Here is a 19,424-nt window from a genome sequence, read left to right as displayed (position 1 = left end):
TGCTTAATTTTAATCCATTCAGCAGTTTTAAATTTTGTGCTTGCTATAAGTTAGAAATATAATGCTAAACAAAACAGACACAATCCAATTCTGTGGAATTTAACATCTGGTTAAGCTGACTGCTTAAACAGTTGATTTCTTAATTTTTTTTTTTTAGTAAAAGAAATTTTTTTTAAGTTTTCAATTCAGGAAAAAAATGGAGATATATTTTCAAGGCCACATGAAGAAAATTCTGCCCTCTGCTGTCCCAAGCAGTGTGAAGGACAGCGAAGGAGCTCTCTGTCCAGTGACCAGTGTTCCATTCCAGATAGCGTGGACACTGCAAGCAAACATATTACATGAGCTTTGAGTCCCTGGTCGGAGGAGGCCAACGTCACCTAGAACAGAGTCTAAATGCTTTTCATGCAAGTGAGCAGCTTTACCAGGTCAAGACTGCTTTCATGTGTAAGAAGTCCAGAGAAGCACAAAGCTTGCTTTCTACATTGTATCTGGCCCATGGATGAAAAAAGGACCATCATCTCCAATGCAGGACTGTTTCACCTTAGTAGGAGAATTCTTCTGTGCGTAACTTCACTCCATTTTAATAATCTGACTTTTTGTTATATTCAATTTTAAGCCTGTACCTTTGAATCATGCAAGTCTTAACAAACACTATTTTTAGAACATTAGTTTATACTTGTGCTTTATTCTTCGGAGATGATCTACATGTAATATTTGCAGAAAGTAAAAATCAAGTCCATAAAGTATCTGAGTTATGTCAGTTTTCCAAAGGAGGCTGCAAACAAGCTTTTTAAAAATAATGATTCATCAAGGTCACACTATATTTGAAAATTCCAAACGTGGAGAAAAAAAGAGGCATACAGCTCATAATTGACTTAAAGAGGAATTTTTATGGGGATGCAAATCAAAGGAAAGGATATTTTTAAAAGAAACTTACATTGGCCAATCCTTCCTTATATGCTAAGCTATAAATGGGATACAAGTGTCACTTGCAGGCCAGTCTCTCTTTTGGCAAGATCCTGTGATGAATCTCATTTTTTTAGTTTATGCCATTTCAATCTGCTACTATGGAAATGAGTATGAGGTGACAAATATATTAAAATCTCACTTCAGGGTTCTGCGAAAAAGTGAAATAAACTGAGGCTGGGAAGGATTCCTTTTCTCTTTCTCTGTCTTTTCCTTCCTTCCTTCCTTCCTCCCTTCCTCCCTCCGTTCTTCCCTTCCCCCTCCTCTTCCTCTTTCCTTCCTTCCTTCCCTCCTTTCTCTATCTTTTAAGGGCTTTACATAGATTATTTCATTTAATCTTAAAAATTTATGAGGTAGAAACTGTTACAATCTCCATTTTCAGGAAAAGTCAGTGAGGTTCAAATAAGAAGTTGAAAAAGACAATGGAAGATAAAAAAAAAAAAAAGACAATGGAAGATAATAAATACTCAAACCAGATCAAATTGAGTCTCTTTCCCTCTCAAGTCTCCAAATATTAAGTTTAGTGGCATGCCTATACATTATACATATATGATATCAAGAATATTTCAACTTGTCTATAAATAAGAATGCTCAAAGTTTCCCAGTTTTATAACAAAAATAATATACTTTACACTTAAAGAGAACTACATAACCTATAAGTTTTAACATTTTTGTCTAATTCTCTTCCTATAAAATCTGCAGGCTTTGGTCCTATTGACTGATTGAAAATCCAGTCGTTTCCTGTTACTCCAAACTTCAAATGCCTGAAATCATGGTCCATACCAACATGAAGTCAGAATTCATCGTGGCGGCTGGGGCTGACTCATTTGCCTTAGAGAGCTCCACTCTCACCTTGTTCTTTCTCACAGAAGCCAAAAAGGGAACAGCCTCACTCCACCGTGCCCAAACTTCCAAACTTGAATTTTTTCTCTAAAGGAGTACTACAATTTCTCCTCTAGAAACCTAGACTTCCACAAGGCTCTTGAATCCATCGGTATCTGCCCATATTAGTGTTTTCCAGGTGCCCCAGCAAAGCAGCAGGTTCACAAGCTCCTGCCAATTCCACACCCAAACCGGAAGTTTTTCTGCCTCTTACCCAATGCACAGGAAGGCGAGTATATGGTTGTCAGCATAACTGATGCCACCTTAGGGCCTTACAGTTTCTCCTGTCCTTTCACAGGACTATGCTGAGCAGTGAATCACTTCCCTGTGGTCAAGGCTCTGTAGTTAATAGACAATGTTTAGTAATCATTAGGACCAGGTAGATTCAACACTCTGTTAGTCCTCAGTGATGAAAACCTTCTCTGATGTATTCCTGGGACCCATTATACGAGTTACTTACTCATAAATCTTAACTTAGGACTGCATGTCCAGTTTCCAAGCACTTACCCCCATACCCTAGATTAACAGTAAAATTGTCCCACTGGCCCCTCAGCAGTGCAGAGTGCAGCTATGAATGCTCCCTGATCACTGTCTGCCTGATCTAGATCCCACCATGTGAGTAAAAGTTACCCTGTGATAAACTGATCCATTGGTAACAGAGAGCTGCCTGCCTCATTTTTTGGTCTCAAGGTGCCTTCTCAGTTCAGTGGGCATTTTTCATTCCCTCTGCTCTCCAACAGTGAGACTCGGGGGCCCCTGGTGTATGTATGGTGCTAGATCCCACAGAGGCACTTCTGTTCATTGATAGTTGCCTAATTACAGATATTACAGGGAGACTAAACTGAGGGAAGTCCTGTGTCACCATGATGCTGCCTTCACTCTTTAAAGATATCGTCTTCAAAATGTGTCTTCCGTAATGAGTGGTGGCAAAAAAACAACTATGAGTCAAGTACGAATTAAAGCAACTTGTAAGAAATTTTAAGTATTTTCTTAAATTCGCTATTTATTCATAGCATCCTTTGGACAAATAAAACTTTATCCCAGCTTTGACCCTGAATTTCATCTTGCCTCTGCTATGTTTCACTAATCACTCCCAGGAAAATGCTATTTTGCCTTTTAAAGTACCATTCAAATGTGGGCAATAATTCTTTCCCTAAGTTTCTATATCTCAGTCACATTAGGCTAGCATTTTCAAATCCCAACCAACACAACAACAAATAACAAATTACCAATAGCTTAGACATAATCATGTTTCCAAAGTATTGGTGTCTGCCCCTTGGCTGACCAATGCCTAATGCACTTGTGCTGCATCAAACCTACTGCCTGTTTCTTCTGAGTCCCCTGCTTGTCTACACAACACCATCATCTCTGGGAACACTGGTTTTCTGACAATGTGAGATTGCTCTCGGTAGGATGCCCGGACAATGTGTTACACTAAAGATAAAACATACAATTGGGGGGTTCACTCAAGAACCACATTTTTTGTCTAAGTGCACAACATAATGATTCCATATTTTTATATATTGGGAAATGATCACCACAATAAGTCTAGTTACCATGTCACTATACATACTTATATTTTTTTTTTCTTGTGATAAGGACTTTGAAGATTTACTCTCTTAGCAACTCTCAAACATGCAATATAGTCACCATACTATACATTACATCTCTATGGTTTATTTTATAACTGGAGATTTGTCCCTTTTAACCCTCTTCACCTATTTACCCACCCCTCAAAATCCCTCCCCTTTGGCAAGCATAAGTGTTCTCTGTATCTATGAGCCTGGGTTTTTTTGTTTGTTTATTTTTTAGATTCCACATATAAGTGAGATCATATGGTATTTGTCTTTCTCTGACATATTTCACTTAGCACAATGCCCTCAAGGTCCATCCATGTTGTCACAAATGGCAAGATTCCACTCTTTTATGGCTGAATAGTATTCCATTGTATATATTCACCACATTTTCTTCATCCTTCATCCACTGATGGACATTTAGGTTGTTTCCACATCTGGGCTACTATAAATAATGCTGCAATAAATATGAGGATGCAATTATCTTTTTAAGTTAGTGTTTTTATTTTCCTCAAATACCCAGAAGTAGAATTGTTGGGTCATATAGTAGCTCTATTTTTAACTTTTTGAGGACCCTCCATACTGTTTTCCCAGTGGCTACACCAATTCACATTCCCACTAACAGTGTAGGAGGGTTCCCATCTCTCTACAACCTCTTCAACACTTGTTATTTCTTGTGTTTCTGATATCAGCCATTCTGACAGGTGTGAAGTGATATTCATTGCGATTTTGATTTGAGTTTATCTGATGATTAGTGACACTGAGCCTGCACATGCCTGTTGGCCATCTGTATGTCTTCTTTGGAAAAATGTCTATTCAAGTCCTCTGCTGGTTTTTTTTTTTTTTTTTTTTTGCAGTTGAGTTGTATGTTTATATATTTTAGATATTAGCCCCTTATATGATTTGTAATATTTTCTTCTAGTCAGTAAACTGCCTTTCCATTTTGTTGATGATCTCCTTTGCTGTGCAGAAGTTTTCGGTTTGATGTAGTCCTCATTTAGTTTTGCTTTTCTTCCCTTTGCTTTTGAGGTCAGATCCAAAAAAAATCACTGCTCAGACTGATGTCAAGGAGCTTACTACCTATATTTCTTCTAGGAGTTTTATAGATTCAGGTCTTATACTAAAGTCTTTAATCCATTTCGAGTTACTTTTTCTGTATGCTGTGAAACAGTCTAGTTTTATTCTTTTACATGTGGCTGTCCAGTTTCCCCAAGACCATTTACTGAAGAGACATTCCATACTCTTGGCTTCTTTGGCCTAAATTAATTGACCATATATGTGTGGGTCTATTTCAGAGCTCCTTATTCGGTTCCACTGATCCATGTATCTATTTTTATGGCAATCCCACACTATTTTAATTACTATTAGCTTTGTAATATAGTTTGAATCAAGGAGTATGTGCCTCCAGCTTTGTTCTTTCTCCAGAGAGCTCTGGCTATCCAGGGTCTTCTGTGATTCCACATTCATTCTGTGATTGTTTGTTCTATTTCTGTGAAAAATGCCATTGGAATTTTGATAGGGATCACACTGAATCTGTAGGTTGCTTTGGGTATTATGTTCATTCTAACAATACGAATTCTTCCAACCCATAAGTACAGTACATCTTTCCATTTATTTCTGCCTTCTTCCATTTCGTTCATTAGTGTCTCACCGTTTTCAGTACAGGTCTTTCAGTGCCTTGGTTATATTTATTCCTAGGTATTTTTATCATTTTTGATGCAATTATAAATAGGATTATTTTCCTAATCTGCCTTTCTGATAGTTCATTATTAGTGTACAGAGACACAACAGATTTCTGTTTGCTGATTTTGTGTTCTACAACTCTACTGGATTTGTTTATTTCTAACAGTTTTTGGTGGGGTCTTTAGGGTTTTCTCTATACATCTGCCAACAGTCATAGTTTTACTTCTTTCTTTCCAATTTGGATGCCATTTATTTCTTCTTCTTGCCTAATTCCTCTGTTAGGACTTCCAACACTATGTTAAATAAAAGTGACAAGAATGGGCATCCTTCTTTGTTCCTTATCTCAGAGAAAAAGCTTTCAGCTGTTCACCACTGAGTATGATGTTTGATGGGAGCTTGTCATATGGCCTTTATTATGTTGAGGCACATTCCCTCTATACCCACCATGTTGAGTTTTTATTACAAATGGATGTTGAACTTGACAAATGTTTTTCCTGTATCTATTGAAAGGATCGTATGATTTTTATCCTTCACTTTGTTAATGTGGTGTATCATACTTACTGATTTGCAGATGTTGAACCATTCTGGAATAAATACCACTTGATCATGGTATATGATCCTTTTAATGTATTCTTGAATTTGGTTTGCTAATATTTTCTTGAGGGCTTTTACATCTCATCTTCATCAGGGATATCGACCTGTAATTTTCTTTTCTTGTGCTGTTTTTGTCTGGATTTGGTATCAGGGTAATGCTGGTCTCATAAAATGAGTTATGAAGCATTCCCTCCTCTTCAATTTTTTTGGAAGAGTTTGTGAAGGATTGGCATCAATTCTTCTTTGAATGTTTGGTAGAATTCACCAGTGAAGCCATCTTGCTCCAGAATTTTGGAATTTTGTTTGTTGGGAAGATTTTGATTACTGATTCAACCTTCTTCCTAGTAATCAGTCTATCTATTCAGATTTTCCAGTGCTTCATGATTCAGTCATGGTAGGTGGTACGTTCCTAGGAATTTATCCATTTCTTCAAGATTGTCCATTTTATTGGCATATAATCGTTCATGGTCCCTTATGATCCTTTGCGCACGTCTCCTCTCTCATTTCTGGTTTTATTCCTTTGAGCCCTCTCTTTGGTGAGTCTAGCTAAAGGTGTGTTTATCTTTTCAAAGCAGCAGCTCTTACTTTCATTGGTCTCCTCTGTTGCCTTGTTAGTTTCCAGTTCGCTTATTCCCACTTTGATCTTTGTTATTTCCATCCTTCTACTGGCTCTGGGCTTTGTTTATTCTTCTTTTTCCTAGTTATTTGAGGTGAAAAGTTATTGACTGTTTATTGGAGATTTTTCTTGATTCTTAAGATAGGCATGAATCACTATGAACTTCCCTCTTAGAGCTGCTTTTCCTATATCCCGTAAGTTTTGGTATGTGGTATTTCCATTTTTCTCAAGGCATTTTTTTTATTTCTCTTTTTATTTCTTTGCCACTTCTTTGGTTGTTCAGCAGTGTGTTGTCAATTTTTCCAGTTTTATGTTTGTAATTGATTACCAGTTTAATACTATTATGGTCCAAGAAATCCTTGATATGATTTCCATTTTCCTAAATCTTTTAAGACTTCGTTTTTGGCCTAACATATAATCTATCCTGTAAAAAGTTCCAGATGTACCTGAGAATATCCGCTGCTTTTGAATGGAATGTTCTGTACGTATCTATTGAGTCCATCTGGTCTAATGTGTCATTTAAGGCTGAGGCTTCCGTACTGATTTTCTGTCTAGATGATCTATCCATTGATATGAGTAGGGTGTTGAAGTCCCCTACTTTGCTGTCTATTTCTCCCTTTAGGTCTGTTAATATTTGCTTTACATATTTAGGTGTTCCTATGTTGGGTGAATACATATTTACAACTGATATATCCTCTTGTTGGACTGACCCCTTTGTCACTATGTAATGCTCTTGCTTTTTACTATAGTCTTTATTTTAAAGTCTATTTTGTCTGACTGATACAGCTATTATTTAATTATTATTTATCAGGAGCTACTGATAATTACTTATCTATGTTTCATTATTTGGTCCTTTCATTTAGAACATATTCCTCTGCTTCCTCATTTTGCATGACTCTGTGTTTGTTTCTGTGTATTAGATGAGACAGCTACCTTCTCATTGAAGGGGTAGACTTGTGTAGGAAGTTCACCTTTATTCAACCTTGCCCTATCCCTTGGTTGTCTCTTGTACCTTTATGATTGCCCAAGCAGCCTATTTTATTTTTAATAGCTCCTAGGGTTTGAGCATGTGCCAACACCTGCCAGTGTCCCAAAGGGAGGGATCTCAGTTAGCATCTAGTTTAAGGCAGGAGGCAAGGCCTGCAAGCAGCAGCTTTTAAAGTATGCAAATATATGCAGTCATGTGGGACTATGGGTCAGAAACCCTGATGGTCTCTAGACAAGGCGACCTGGAAATGTCCAACTGTAAAAGTCTGTGAGACCCAGGAATACAAGCCCCCACGGCCACCACAGCCAGGTGATTAAGGAGTGTTCCCCTGTGTGGCAGCTGTAAAAATCAGGGAACCAGTTGGCTTGAAGGTAGTGCCCACCTTCTGAGGTCTCTGGAAAGGTTAACAGTCATTCTTGAGATGCATGTTTAACTAGAAGCCTGCCCCTCCGGCTGCAGCTACGACGACGAGGTTACAGGCCTCGTTCACAGAAAGACTGATCTCCTGGGTCTGCTGCCTCTTGCTAGTGGAGGACAGTGGTTGTTTAAGAACCCTTTCTCTGTTGATTATAGTCGTGTGGGACCTGTAAGTCTAAGTCCTGATGGCCTCCAGAGCCAGGTGATACAGAGCTGTCCCCTGGCAGCAGCTACCAAAATAAGGGTGCTAGACCAAGAAATAGGCTCCTTTCTGGGAGATACTGGCAAGCTGTAGTGAGGCAGAGGGAGAGCGTAGTGACTGCTTCACCAGCCTCCGTCTCCTGAAAGTATTTCCAAAAGCCTCCAGGAGTGTGTCAGCCCAGAAGCCGGCGCCTCAAGCCAAAGCTCCCAGACATGCAAATAGGCTTCTTTATCAGAAAGACTGGAGGTGTGTTTCTGTCGCCATTTGTGCAGTGCCCTGGGGGTGGAAGACTGCCAAGAACTGTCTTTCCAATTGTTATATTCCTATGGGACCTAGAAATGCAGGCCCCTTGCCCTGGTCCTCTAGAGCAAGGCACTCCAGGGGTGTCCCCTGGGCTGCAGCTGCAAAACCTGGGGCACTAGATGCAAATAATCCAGGACACCAGATGTGCATAAAAGCTCCTCTCCTGGAGATACTAGCACAGTGAAGCATGGCAGGGGGAAAGCACAAAGACGGCCCCCACTGAGGATAAAAGAAAAAAGGAAAAAACAAAGCAAAACTACAAAACTACTCTTTATTAGATTCCAACAGAGAGAAAAGTAGGGGAAAAGTAATAAAAGGAAATTGTACCTCTTAATTTATTTTTCTTTGCCTAAATACTGGGATTAGACTATCATATGCATTTAGAGGCAAAAAGCCTTTATAAAGCTGAGGGACAGCAAAGTTTAACATACAGTGTTATACAATATAACCAAAACTCAGAATATTTGATATATCTACCAGACAAAATGTTTGAAGTGATAACTTTTCTCTAAAACCTGAGCCATTCAATTCCATACCTTTGTACCAACATAATATGGTCCAAGAGGCCTGAGCTTCAAAGTCACATAGATCTGGATTTGAACTGCAAACCCACCATTTATTTGCTATGTATGTTTGAACAAGCTACTTAATCTCTGTCTCCATTTTCTCATCCATTAAAATGGGGCCAATAATACCTCCCTGTCAGGGCTGCTGTGAGGCTTACATGAGATCATCTATGAGAAGCACCCAGTTCAAGGCCTTGCCTACAAGAGATGCTCACTCCTGCACCTCTGTTTAAATGCAGCATTGACAGACACGTAAAACATAACACTAAAATCCCAGGAAGGCTCTTTATGAAAAAAAAAAAGTATCATAAAAACTGAAAAAGAATTAGTGAAGTAAATATAGAAGTAAAATATTTAATATTAAATAAAGTGCACAAAGGGCATAGAAAAATCAACAGGTCAGTATATAACACAGGTAAAGAGAAGCAGGAAAAACGTTCTGATGGAGAAATCAAGTCACAAGGTAAAGAGTGTCTTCAGTGGATGGAAGTCTATAAAATGAGAGGAAGAAAGAGAAGCAAATTCAAGGACAGATGTTCAGGTCCCAGGTACCACACTCCAAAACAGATTGAAAAAAAAAAAAAAAACAAACCCAAAAACTATATAAATGATAAGTTCTACTACTGTTCAGAGGAATGAAACAGAGCCAGTGCAAAGGAAGGCCCTTCCAATAGTTCCCCCAGGGACCCTTCAGTGCAGCAGTCCTGAGTGCACTCCTTGGCAGGGCTAGGAGGCTGAGAGGCAGCACATTCAACACAGAACAGCTTCACACAACTGACCCATGCCAGCTGGGTCAGGAAACGATGTATAGTTCAGACCAGTAATTTACTGATTATTAGCAAGAAATACATTTTTCCACTGAAGAGAATACTCATGGTTTACACTTCAGGGTATGAGGAATGTTGATTTTAAAAACTAGGGAAAATTAAGATTGGTAAAAATTAAAATATCATTGGTCATTCGACCATCAATCATGTATCCAACAAACATTTATTGAGCATTGACAGTATATGGTAGACACAAAACCAGATAAGCTTCAGCTACAAGGATAACCATGACGCTGCCCCTGCCCTTGAACATGGTAAAAGATACCTGTAACGCAATTACTTTCAACATGAAGACTAAGAAATAACAGCTAATGTGCAAACAGAGCAACTCTACTTAGGGAGAACAAGAGAAACGAGAGTGACAAATGAGCTGGATTTTGAAATTATCTTTCAAACAAGAGATTTTTAGAAAAAACAGGGTAGATATCCATCCCAAACAGAGGAAAGGAACATGCAAAGTACAAATCTGAAAATGTTTGCTGCAAATGGAGCCAGTGTGGTAGATTCTAGGATGTAGTAAGAGCCTGGAATGGCCTTCATTGTGTGTGGGGTACAGAGAAAGGGAAACGGCAGGATGTAAGGCCTGAGAAAAGGCTGGGAGAAGGTGCATGTACCAAGGTAGCATGTGAATTTTATCAATTAAACTAGTAGTTACTGAAGTTGGGGATGTGCATTCCAATTTGTACACAAGACAATCCACTGAGATGTGGAAAAAATATTAGAACTCGTATATAAGAAGAAATTAACTTTTAGTAATAGTTCGTAAATAGATAAACACTGAAGCCTCATTCCGTCTACAAGTAAGTGTCACACACTGTCCACATGGCATCATGAGGACAGAGCAGAGGCTCCACCATATGCAGGGAACCCTCAGACTTTCATTCACTCTCAGGATGTGCATTACAGTTCCTGTGGGGCCAGCAAGTAAGACGTACTGATTATATTGTCTAACTAAAGTCACCATCAAATGGACACATTGCTTAAAACAAACCTTGCAAAGAAATCAGAGACTAAAGATGTTACCATGAAGGCAACATAAGTGAGCAACTAGGAAATGGTAGAGCTGACACTACTAACTCCCACTGTGAGCTACTCATCAGCCTCATTAAGAGGATAAGCTAGGGGGAGGTTACAGCTCAGTGGCAGACTGTGTCTCTAGCACGCACAAGGTCCTGGGTCCAATCCCAAGTACCTCCATTAAATATGAACAAACAAATAAATAAACAAATCTAATTACCCCTCCAATCAATCAATCAATGGGTTAAGCTAATGAATGTAGCAAAAAAATTTCAAAATTATCAAGAAAACCATTTGAAGTAACGAATTTATAGACCTTATCAATAATTCATTCACCCATTCAAAATTTTACTATGCCAGGCACTGTTCAATTTGCTGACAGTTAACAAAACTGACAATAATCAATTCTGCCCTAAGGGTACAGTGGCCACTGAGAGTCTCACCTTGTAATCAAGGCCAGGCAAAATCCCAACAAGTTATTTGTTCTTGGGTGAACTTGACAAACAGATTCTAAAATTTATATATATAATGGTAATGCACTGTTCCATTATCAGCCAAGACTGTCCTGATACAAAACAAAAACAAAAACAAAATAGAAGGACTGCCTCCTGGAGAGTAAGACACGTTTAGGGCCACATTAATGAAGACTGTATGGCCCTGGTTTAAAGATAGTGTTTAGTCGGGAATCGCCAGAGAAATAGAATAGATTATGCATACACACATATAAAGAGATTATACGGAATTGGCTTGCATAATTACAGAGGCCAACAAATCCCAAGATCGAGAGCAAGCTGGAGACCCAAGAGAGATGATTATTTAGTACTAGTCCAACCCTGAAGGCCTGAAACAAGGAGAGCCAATGGTGTCTGAAGGCCGGCAGTCTCAACACCCAGAAAGATCCAATGTTTCAGTTTGAGACTAAAGGCAGAGAAAAAACTAATGTCCCAGCACAAAGGCTGTCGAGCAGAAGGAATTCTCTCACTCATGGTTCAGCCTTTTTCTTCTATTCAGCCCCTCAACTGCTTAGATGAAGCCCATACACATTAAGCTGCTTTATTCGGTCTACTAATTTATATAATAACCTCAATCAAAAACACCCTCACAGAAACACCAGAATAATACTTGACTAAATATCCGGGCACCCTATGGTCTACTCATGTTAACACATAAAATTAAGCATCACAGATAGACAATAAGACCAATGGACAGATTTAGGATCATACATGCACATAAAAAGACACTTGGTTTTTGATAAAGGTATCACTGTAGATCAGCGAAGAAAAGACTTCAATGATGGCGCTGGGACAATGGGGTATCCATGTGGAAGCAAAGTGAAAATGGACTTCTACCTTAGACTACAATGAAACAGTTACAGGTAGATAGATCAGAGACCTAAATGGGAAAGAAAGGCAAACCAATATACTTTTAGAAGATGATGTGGAAGGTCTTCATGCCCCCGAAGTGGGGTAAATTTTCTCAAATAAGGTACAAAGTTATTAACCACAAAGGAAAAGACTAATACATTTGACAATAAAATTTGAAATGTCTTCCTTGAAAGAAGCTAAGACTGGTACTTCAGAGGACAGTCCATGTTGTTACCTGTGCCTCAACTGATCAGCTACAAACTGGAGGTTCCAATGATCCCCTCCAACTCACGATGCCAATCCCAAGTCCAGGTTATCACCTGTACGTCTGACCAGCGAGGTATAAATCAGCTTCCCACGACCCCTCATTGTGTTTGATTAATTTGTTTGAGTAGTCTCACAGAACTCAAGTACCCATTTACACACCAGATTACCAATGTATTATAACAGGACAGTAAAAGATATAAATCAACAGTCAGATGAAGAGATGCATAGGACGAGGTCCCAAACAAGGAGTTTCTGTCCTTGTAGGGCTTGGGGCTCAACAAGGTGGCATGTAGAAACATTTCAGCTCCCCCATGTGGACGCTCTCTAAAAAGGGGTCAAAAGGCTGCCCTTTGGGTTTTTAATGGAGGCTTCATTATATAGCTTTGAATGATTAAATCACTGGCTGATCGCAACTGATTCAACCTCAAGCCTTGTCTTGCTTCCCAGGAACCCAGAATATAGGACTGAAAGTTCCAACCCTCTAGTTACAAAGGTTCTTCTGGCATCCAGCTCCCATCCTTAGGTGCTTTCCAAAAGCCACCTCATTAACATAACAAAGCTACCTTTTTATCACTCTCAACACTTAGGGAGCTCTGAGCCAGGAGCTGCAGACAAAGACCGAATGAATATAAATAAAAAAAATATACATTGACCAAATACATACTTCTTATAAATCACAATATCACAAATACATACTTCATTATTCCATTTATGCCAAGTTAAAATACAGGCCAAACTGCATAATTAAGTGGTAAAACCATAAAGCAATGTAAATAAAAGTCAGGCTAGTAGTTACTGCTAGAGGGAGACAAAAGGGCATATAAGCAGGAAGGGTCACCTGGGGGACAGGGAGCTTCTAGGAGCCAGGCAATGTTCTGTTCTGTTCTATTTCTGAACCCCGGTGCTAGTCGCAAGGGTACTTATTTGCAACAACTTGTTTAGCCTGCCATTTATGCTTCATGTACTTTTCAATATGTTTGTTAGATTTTTCTAATTTAAAAGTTTTTTTTTTTAAAGAATGAATTGGAGGCAATCCAGAGAACACTGGATATTGCTTAGTACTACATTTTAAAATTTATTCACTTGAGTAAAACCCCTTTGACTGATCTCTACTCTTGGCATTCTGCCATTTTATTCTCATCAGAATAAAAAATAATAGTGGTATGGTCTTGCCCAAAGAAGACAGATAGCCCCTAAATTTGGCAGGCCTGAAGACCTTCCCTTTGGATTAAACACTCTGAGAGCAGACTGTCTTCAGATCCACTGCTGTATCCTTGGCACTTTTCATAGCGTCTGGCAAACAGCAGGTGCTCAAAAAGTATCTGTTCCATGGATTCACTGGTAAAATTAAGTTTTTCAAGAATCAAATATTCCAAAAAGATGTGAAAGAGTCCTGTGACTTCAAACAATTTTCTAAACTGTAAGAACAGCCACTGAGGTTATTTGATGGTATATTTGAGGTTACCACTAAAACTCCAAAAAAATTAATGTATTTCCAACATATATTAACAAAGGCTAACATATGGCAAACATCAAACAGAACTCCTATTTCATCTCTGTTCTAAAAATACAACTCACTGACTCAGTCTAACATTTTCAAATTTAATAATTAACATGGATTTTTGCTGAATTCTAGAATTTACAGAAGAAATTCTTGGTTTTTGACTCAGTCTGTTTGAATCACATTTGTGATGCTCCAGGAGCACAGAATGACCCAAGACTTTATTACCACAATTACAACAGCCTAGCACATATCAGGCACCAAATAAATGCTCACTGAACGAAACTAACAAGTATTATTAAAATACGGCTCATTATATAATTTTCAGAAGGATGCCAGATGACAAGTTATACATCCTTAAAGTGTAATAAGTCACTCTAAAACTTCACTTTCAAGATAAAAGAAAGTATACCCAAGGCATATACGACTGATTCATAAATCAACACCCTTCTTCTGTCTTGCATTTATGGCCAACATTATACGATTATGAAGGTACCGACTTGTGATAGGTATATGTACTTAGCTTTAGACAGCTAAAAGTTAAATAATTAACATTATTTCTATACATCTTCTTTCTAATCACTTAGTATTACAGGCTTGCCTAGTACAATAAGGAGGGAAACTTTCCCCAGTCTCTTAAGTCCTCAAGTCCTCTCTGCTAGTAAGCACTGTCTTCTCACAGTAAAGCATATTCAGAACTTCCTCAGTTTCAATCAACTTTCTCTCCTTCCTTCACTGCCAAGTTTCTTCAAAGAGTAACCAAAGTCTATCATCTCTGCTTCCTCATCATCATTCCTTAAGTCTATAGCAAACTGGCTACTTCCCTCCACCTCCCACTAAACCTGTTCTCACCAAGGTCATTCCTCCTTAGTGGCTAAATCCAAGTAGAATTTTTCAATCCTTATCTTGCTTTATGTTCTACAGATTCCCTGTCCAATACAGTGACCACTAGCCACATCTGGGTACTGAGAATTTTCGAATGTAGTTGGCACAGTGAAGAAAAAATTAATTTTTAATTTTTAAAATTTTAATAAAATTTAAATTTGAAAACAGACACTTGATTCAGTTTTAAGTTTCTTTAAAACAATTTGGGTATGTGAACCTACTTTTCAACTGTGTATTTTATGAAACAGCTCAAACAGTTCCGATGACAATTTAGCAACTGAACTAAGCGTAACATATATACTGGTTCACAATGACTTAGTATGAAAAAGAGATTATAAAGTAATCTCATTAATAATTTTTACATTGTTATACATTGAAATAATAGTATTTTGGATATACTGGGTTAAATAAATTATTAATAGTTGTTTCACCTATTTCTTTTTACAGTTCTTAAAGCAGCTACTGGAAAATCGAAAATTATCTATGCAGAATGGATTTTGTTACTATTGGACAGTGCTGCACTACAGTATTAGATATGAATGACCACTCATTCCTTCTTGAAACACTGCTGCCTTTTTCCTTCTACTTCTTTGACTCTTCCATTTTAGTCTACACTGTAGCTTTTTCTTCCGCTCACTCCGTAAGTGCCAGTGTCTTCCACGGTTGTCCCCAGACCCTTTCCCCTCCTCTCACTAGGTACTCTCCCTGGGTGATCCACCCTCACCCACGGCCTCCACTGTTCCCATACCCTGAGACTACCAACCCTCTGTGCAAACCAGCTCGCTTTCCTGGAAACACTATGTTTAAATTCACCTACACCTAACTACATCTGTGTTTAATCTGTCATTACATCTTTGGGATTTTTACCATGTTAATATCATAAATCTGACCCCTCTTCTCCACTTCATTCAGGCCTTCATGATTTCTCACCTTTATCACTACAAGTTTCCAAAGTGCTATCCTTGGCCCCTTCTAGATCAACTTCCTTTAGCTGTTAAGTTTCTAAAACTCACACCTGGCCATATGACTTCTCTAATTAAAATACGTTGGTGGTTTCCCCATAGCCTTCAAGATAAAATAAAAACTTCTTATAATCATACATAAGGCTTTACACTTCATCATCAATCCTACAGCATCCCAAGCTCAAGCGGGTCTAAGCACCCGCAGTTCCGTGAACACAGCATTTGCTTCCTCACCACCACTCTTTGCACATGCTTTCTGCCGACAGGAATATCCTTCCTAAAACTCCATCCTTGCTCTCTTAGTCATCCTTCAAAACTTCAAAGGTGCTATATCATCTCCCCTAGGAAATGTCTCCAAACCCCCAAGACTGAAGAAGTGTCCCTTGTCTGTTCACCATCACCCCTGTACACAGCTCAACCAATAACCCAATCATACTGCCCTAGAGTGACCTGGGTACCAGTCTGTAAATTCCCTGAAGGTAGGAATTAAGTGTTTAGCTTTACCTCTCTGTGCTATACTTAATTAGTACCTATCTATTATATGAACATGGTATCAAAAAAAGAGAAATCCACACAATAAACTGCAAGGCTAGAAACTGAAAACTACGCTAATATAGTCATGAGTTAAATGAAGAAAGTTAACCTAATTACTCTAAAAACACTTTGTTAGATGACCTATTTCAGGACCTAATGAGCTAGTCAATAAAAAAAAATCCTAAATAATCATTAAAATAGCAAAAACTTAACAAAAGCAACAATTTAAAAACTTTAAAACTAAATATGTTGTTCTATTTCTACAGCCTTGTTTTTCATACCTTTCCTTCCCTAATCCTATGTATCAGTTCCTTTCTCCAGTCTTTACATTAACTTTCCTTCCAATTACATGTTGCATTCTTTCCTTCCCTCGATCCTTTTCACTTCTATTGTCCCTTCAATTCTTCTTTTAAAACAGAAAAATACAAATACTGTCTTTGTCATCTCCGTCAGCAATTTTGTGTAAAACAAAGGAAATGTAAAAAGCAGTGAATGATATTCCAGTCAGATTGATAGAAAAAAAACCACACGCATGAATCTGGGTGGGTGAGTTCCTCACACCAAGCAGCTAATCTGAACCGTGTGCATACTAAGTGGAGTCGGACAGGCATCAGCGAGTCCTTGGGGTTACTGCAGCATGACAGTGGAGTGTCGGAGAAGAGAAGAGCCCACTTGCTGGTGGTGAGGGCAGCCACCACCCAGCCCTACAACAGTCTCCAACGTGTGCCCGCCCTTCAAGAGGAAGCAGAAACAGACAGGAGAATTCAGGAAGTCCTAAGCTATCCGGACTAGCACAGGGGGGTAACCGATTTGATGGTGTTTGCAACAGGAGCCAACGGGCACCAGATGCTAGTCTGAGCACACTGGCCAGGGTACAAACTTTAGGACACGAAATAAAGACTGCTGCTCCCAGGGCACTTCTGAATTTTCAGCACAGATTCTGAGAGAGGGAGAGAAGCACTTGGAGATGAATTATATAAGTATTTAAACTAGATTGGTAGGGAGAAATAATTTTTTAAAGGATGGCGATTGCTAGAAGGAAAGAGAGTACATTCGTTTCTAAATCCACTCAGTATTAGTTCTTGTAGGCAGGGGAAAGCTCACCCTGAGGATCTATGTCTTACGGAATTCACAATCGAACAAAAATGAAATCTCTTGAACAACTTTACACCCAGCAAGGTAATATAACAGCAAAGGATGTGTTTGAAAAAGTTTCTGGACTGTCAAAGCAGCACCTTTAAACAACCAATTTAACTCGAAGCAGTAAGATTTACTCTTACCCGTGTCCAGGAGTTAAGTTGTGATTCTCCAGAATTCTGTGGATCTTTGTTAATCAGACAACACAAGCACCATATCAGAATTTTTTGGCTTTCATCTGAAAAAATGAAAGCTAAAATCAGTAGGTTTTATCAGTAGAAAGTATAATCAGTATAAAAATCTGTAAACATTATACTTAAAGGAAATATACTTATTATATTTTAGAAAAATCACAAACTATTAAGTTCACAGAAGCAGCATCCAGGACCACGTGCAAAACGAACTGTGTGGGGCTTTTTCCTTCTTGTGGGTTCAGGATCATTTACGCGAAGCCTTTGTGTGGTCAATGCTCTTTCTGTCACAGCAGCAATTTTTAAAGCCAACCGAAAATTACAGAAAGAACTTAAAAAAAAAAAAAAAAACAAAAACAAAAACACAAACAAAAACTGGCTTTTCTCAAGATCAGTTCTTTCATATTCAAACCATCAGTAATTTCAACCTTTTTAAGGCAACATCACTGCTATAGGCAGTAGTCATTATTTCTGATTTAATCTTTTTATTACCTAATTGTCTAAGATACCCTCAACTTGTTACAAATAAATTTAACAAAAAAGATTTTAAAACGTATTCTTTTTAGTACCAAATGGTTTGGAGAAAATAGAAGCCTTTTACATGCTCCTAATTCTTTACTCTACAATGTAAAACTTTACTAAATACGTGATATTGTTATGTTATGTTATGCTAGCCTTTGAAATCTTCTATTTGCCTAGAGCACCTGGGAAAGCCATTTTCTTTTTCCTCCTTTGGTAACTAAGTCTATCCAAGATGGAGACTTTGTAACACAACTGAGAAGCCAAACTGAGGCCTAACAACTGAAGATATCAACACCTGAACCAGAGCCAAGCACCCATGGACGTTACCACAAGGCCATCGGGGTGAGGCTGAGGAAACCCAGCACCTGCAGTCCCTCCCCTGCAGAACCACCTGATGTCTTTTACTTTATCTTCTGCAATTTCATAAGCATAGCATTTCTAAGGGCTTCACTAACAAGAAATAAGGAAAATACAAACTACAATAAGCTACCTCTGCATCTTCAAGCACACACCAAAGGACTCTGACAGTAATTTTAAGCCCATTCCCCCCACCACAAACATCCATAAGTTTATGCTCTCCTAATAGCTAACATTTCTGAACAAACTTTATCAGGAGTTATTCTGAGGTTTATGAACTTAAAAAAACATCACTGGCTTGCCTGAAATCAGTTCACTGCAAGAATCACGTAACTTAATCTCTGAAGATCCTAGGCTTCTTCAGGTTGAACCAATACCACCAATTAAAAATGTGACTCTTGTACTTCCTATGTTTTAAATATCAGAAGAAATTATAGCTACCTACATGTCACAAGCGCGACAAACACATCCAATGACATGCTTTCACAAGCAGCTTCCCGTGTTAAAGAGAATACAACCTGATGAGGAGCATTTCCCAAAATCAGACACTCCCCAATAAAGAAAATGTCAGTTTATGGAGTGTAACTCTAAAAGAATCCAAAAGATGGGAGTTTTCCCCAGGTGTTGAGTGATTATACACATGTAGTTCAACAAGTGTATTATTTTTCACTTTTCTCTCTAAAAGAAAAAGAAGAGCCAGAGAAACTTTTGCCCAGCCTTTAGGAGGTGGCTTTCTTTGCCCAGAGTCAATGCACTGAAATGTGCTGCTAATGAGCTTACTTCGCTTCAGGGATTTAAAGATGCAAGCCATCACCTGTTACTCATGAGGGCCACCAGCACTGTCTTCGGGGGACAGCGTCTGCCAGAGTCCTCCCGGGAAGCCCAGACATCAGGACTGGAGCACTGGGGGATAGAAAACTGCCTGGGATTCATCATGGAGGCAGTTACTGACAGCAGATCTTAGTGCAAACTGGGATCCTGAAAATGGGGGGAAGGGAGTGGGGGAGGAATATACCAACATACATTTGCCACCTAATATTTTTTTTGATATCTTGAACTAGAATTCCAA

The 19,424-nt window shown here is 38.6% G+C and overlaps 1 protein-coding gene across 8 annotated transcripts in view; it reads right to left on the bottom strand.

Moving 5' to 3' along the window:
* FANCC (FA complementation group C) overlaps positions 1–19,424 on the bottom strand; it is a 182,714-nt gene that overhangs the window by 95,596 nt on the left and 67,694 nt on the right. For all 8 annotated transcript variants that reach the window (XM_032477467.1, XM_032477466.1, XM_032477469.1 and 5 more), the window contains one exon: positions 17,429–17,523. In XM_032477467.1, coding sequence (XP_032333358.1) covers positions 17,429–17,523 — 95 coding nt within the window. The remainder of the gene's footprint in view (positions 1–17,428; positions 17,524–19,424) is intronic.

Source organism: Camelus ferus, chromosome 4 (assembly GCF_009834535.1).
Source record: "Camelus ferus isolate YT-003-E chromosome 4, BCGSAC_Cfer_1.0, whole genome shotgun sequence".
Lineage (NCBI taxonomy): Eukaryota > Metazoa > Chordata > Mammalia > Artiodactyla > Camelidae > Camelus > Camelus ferus.
The sequence above is the reverse complement of the archived record's forward strand: the minus strand, read 5'-3'. Positions and strand labels throughout refer to the sequence as shown.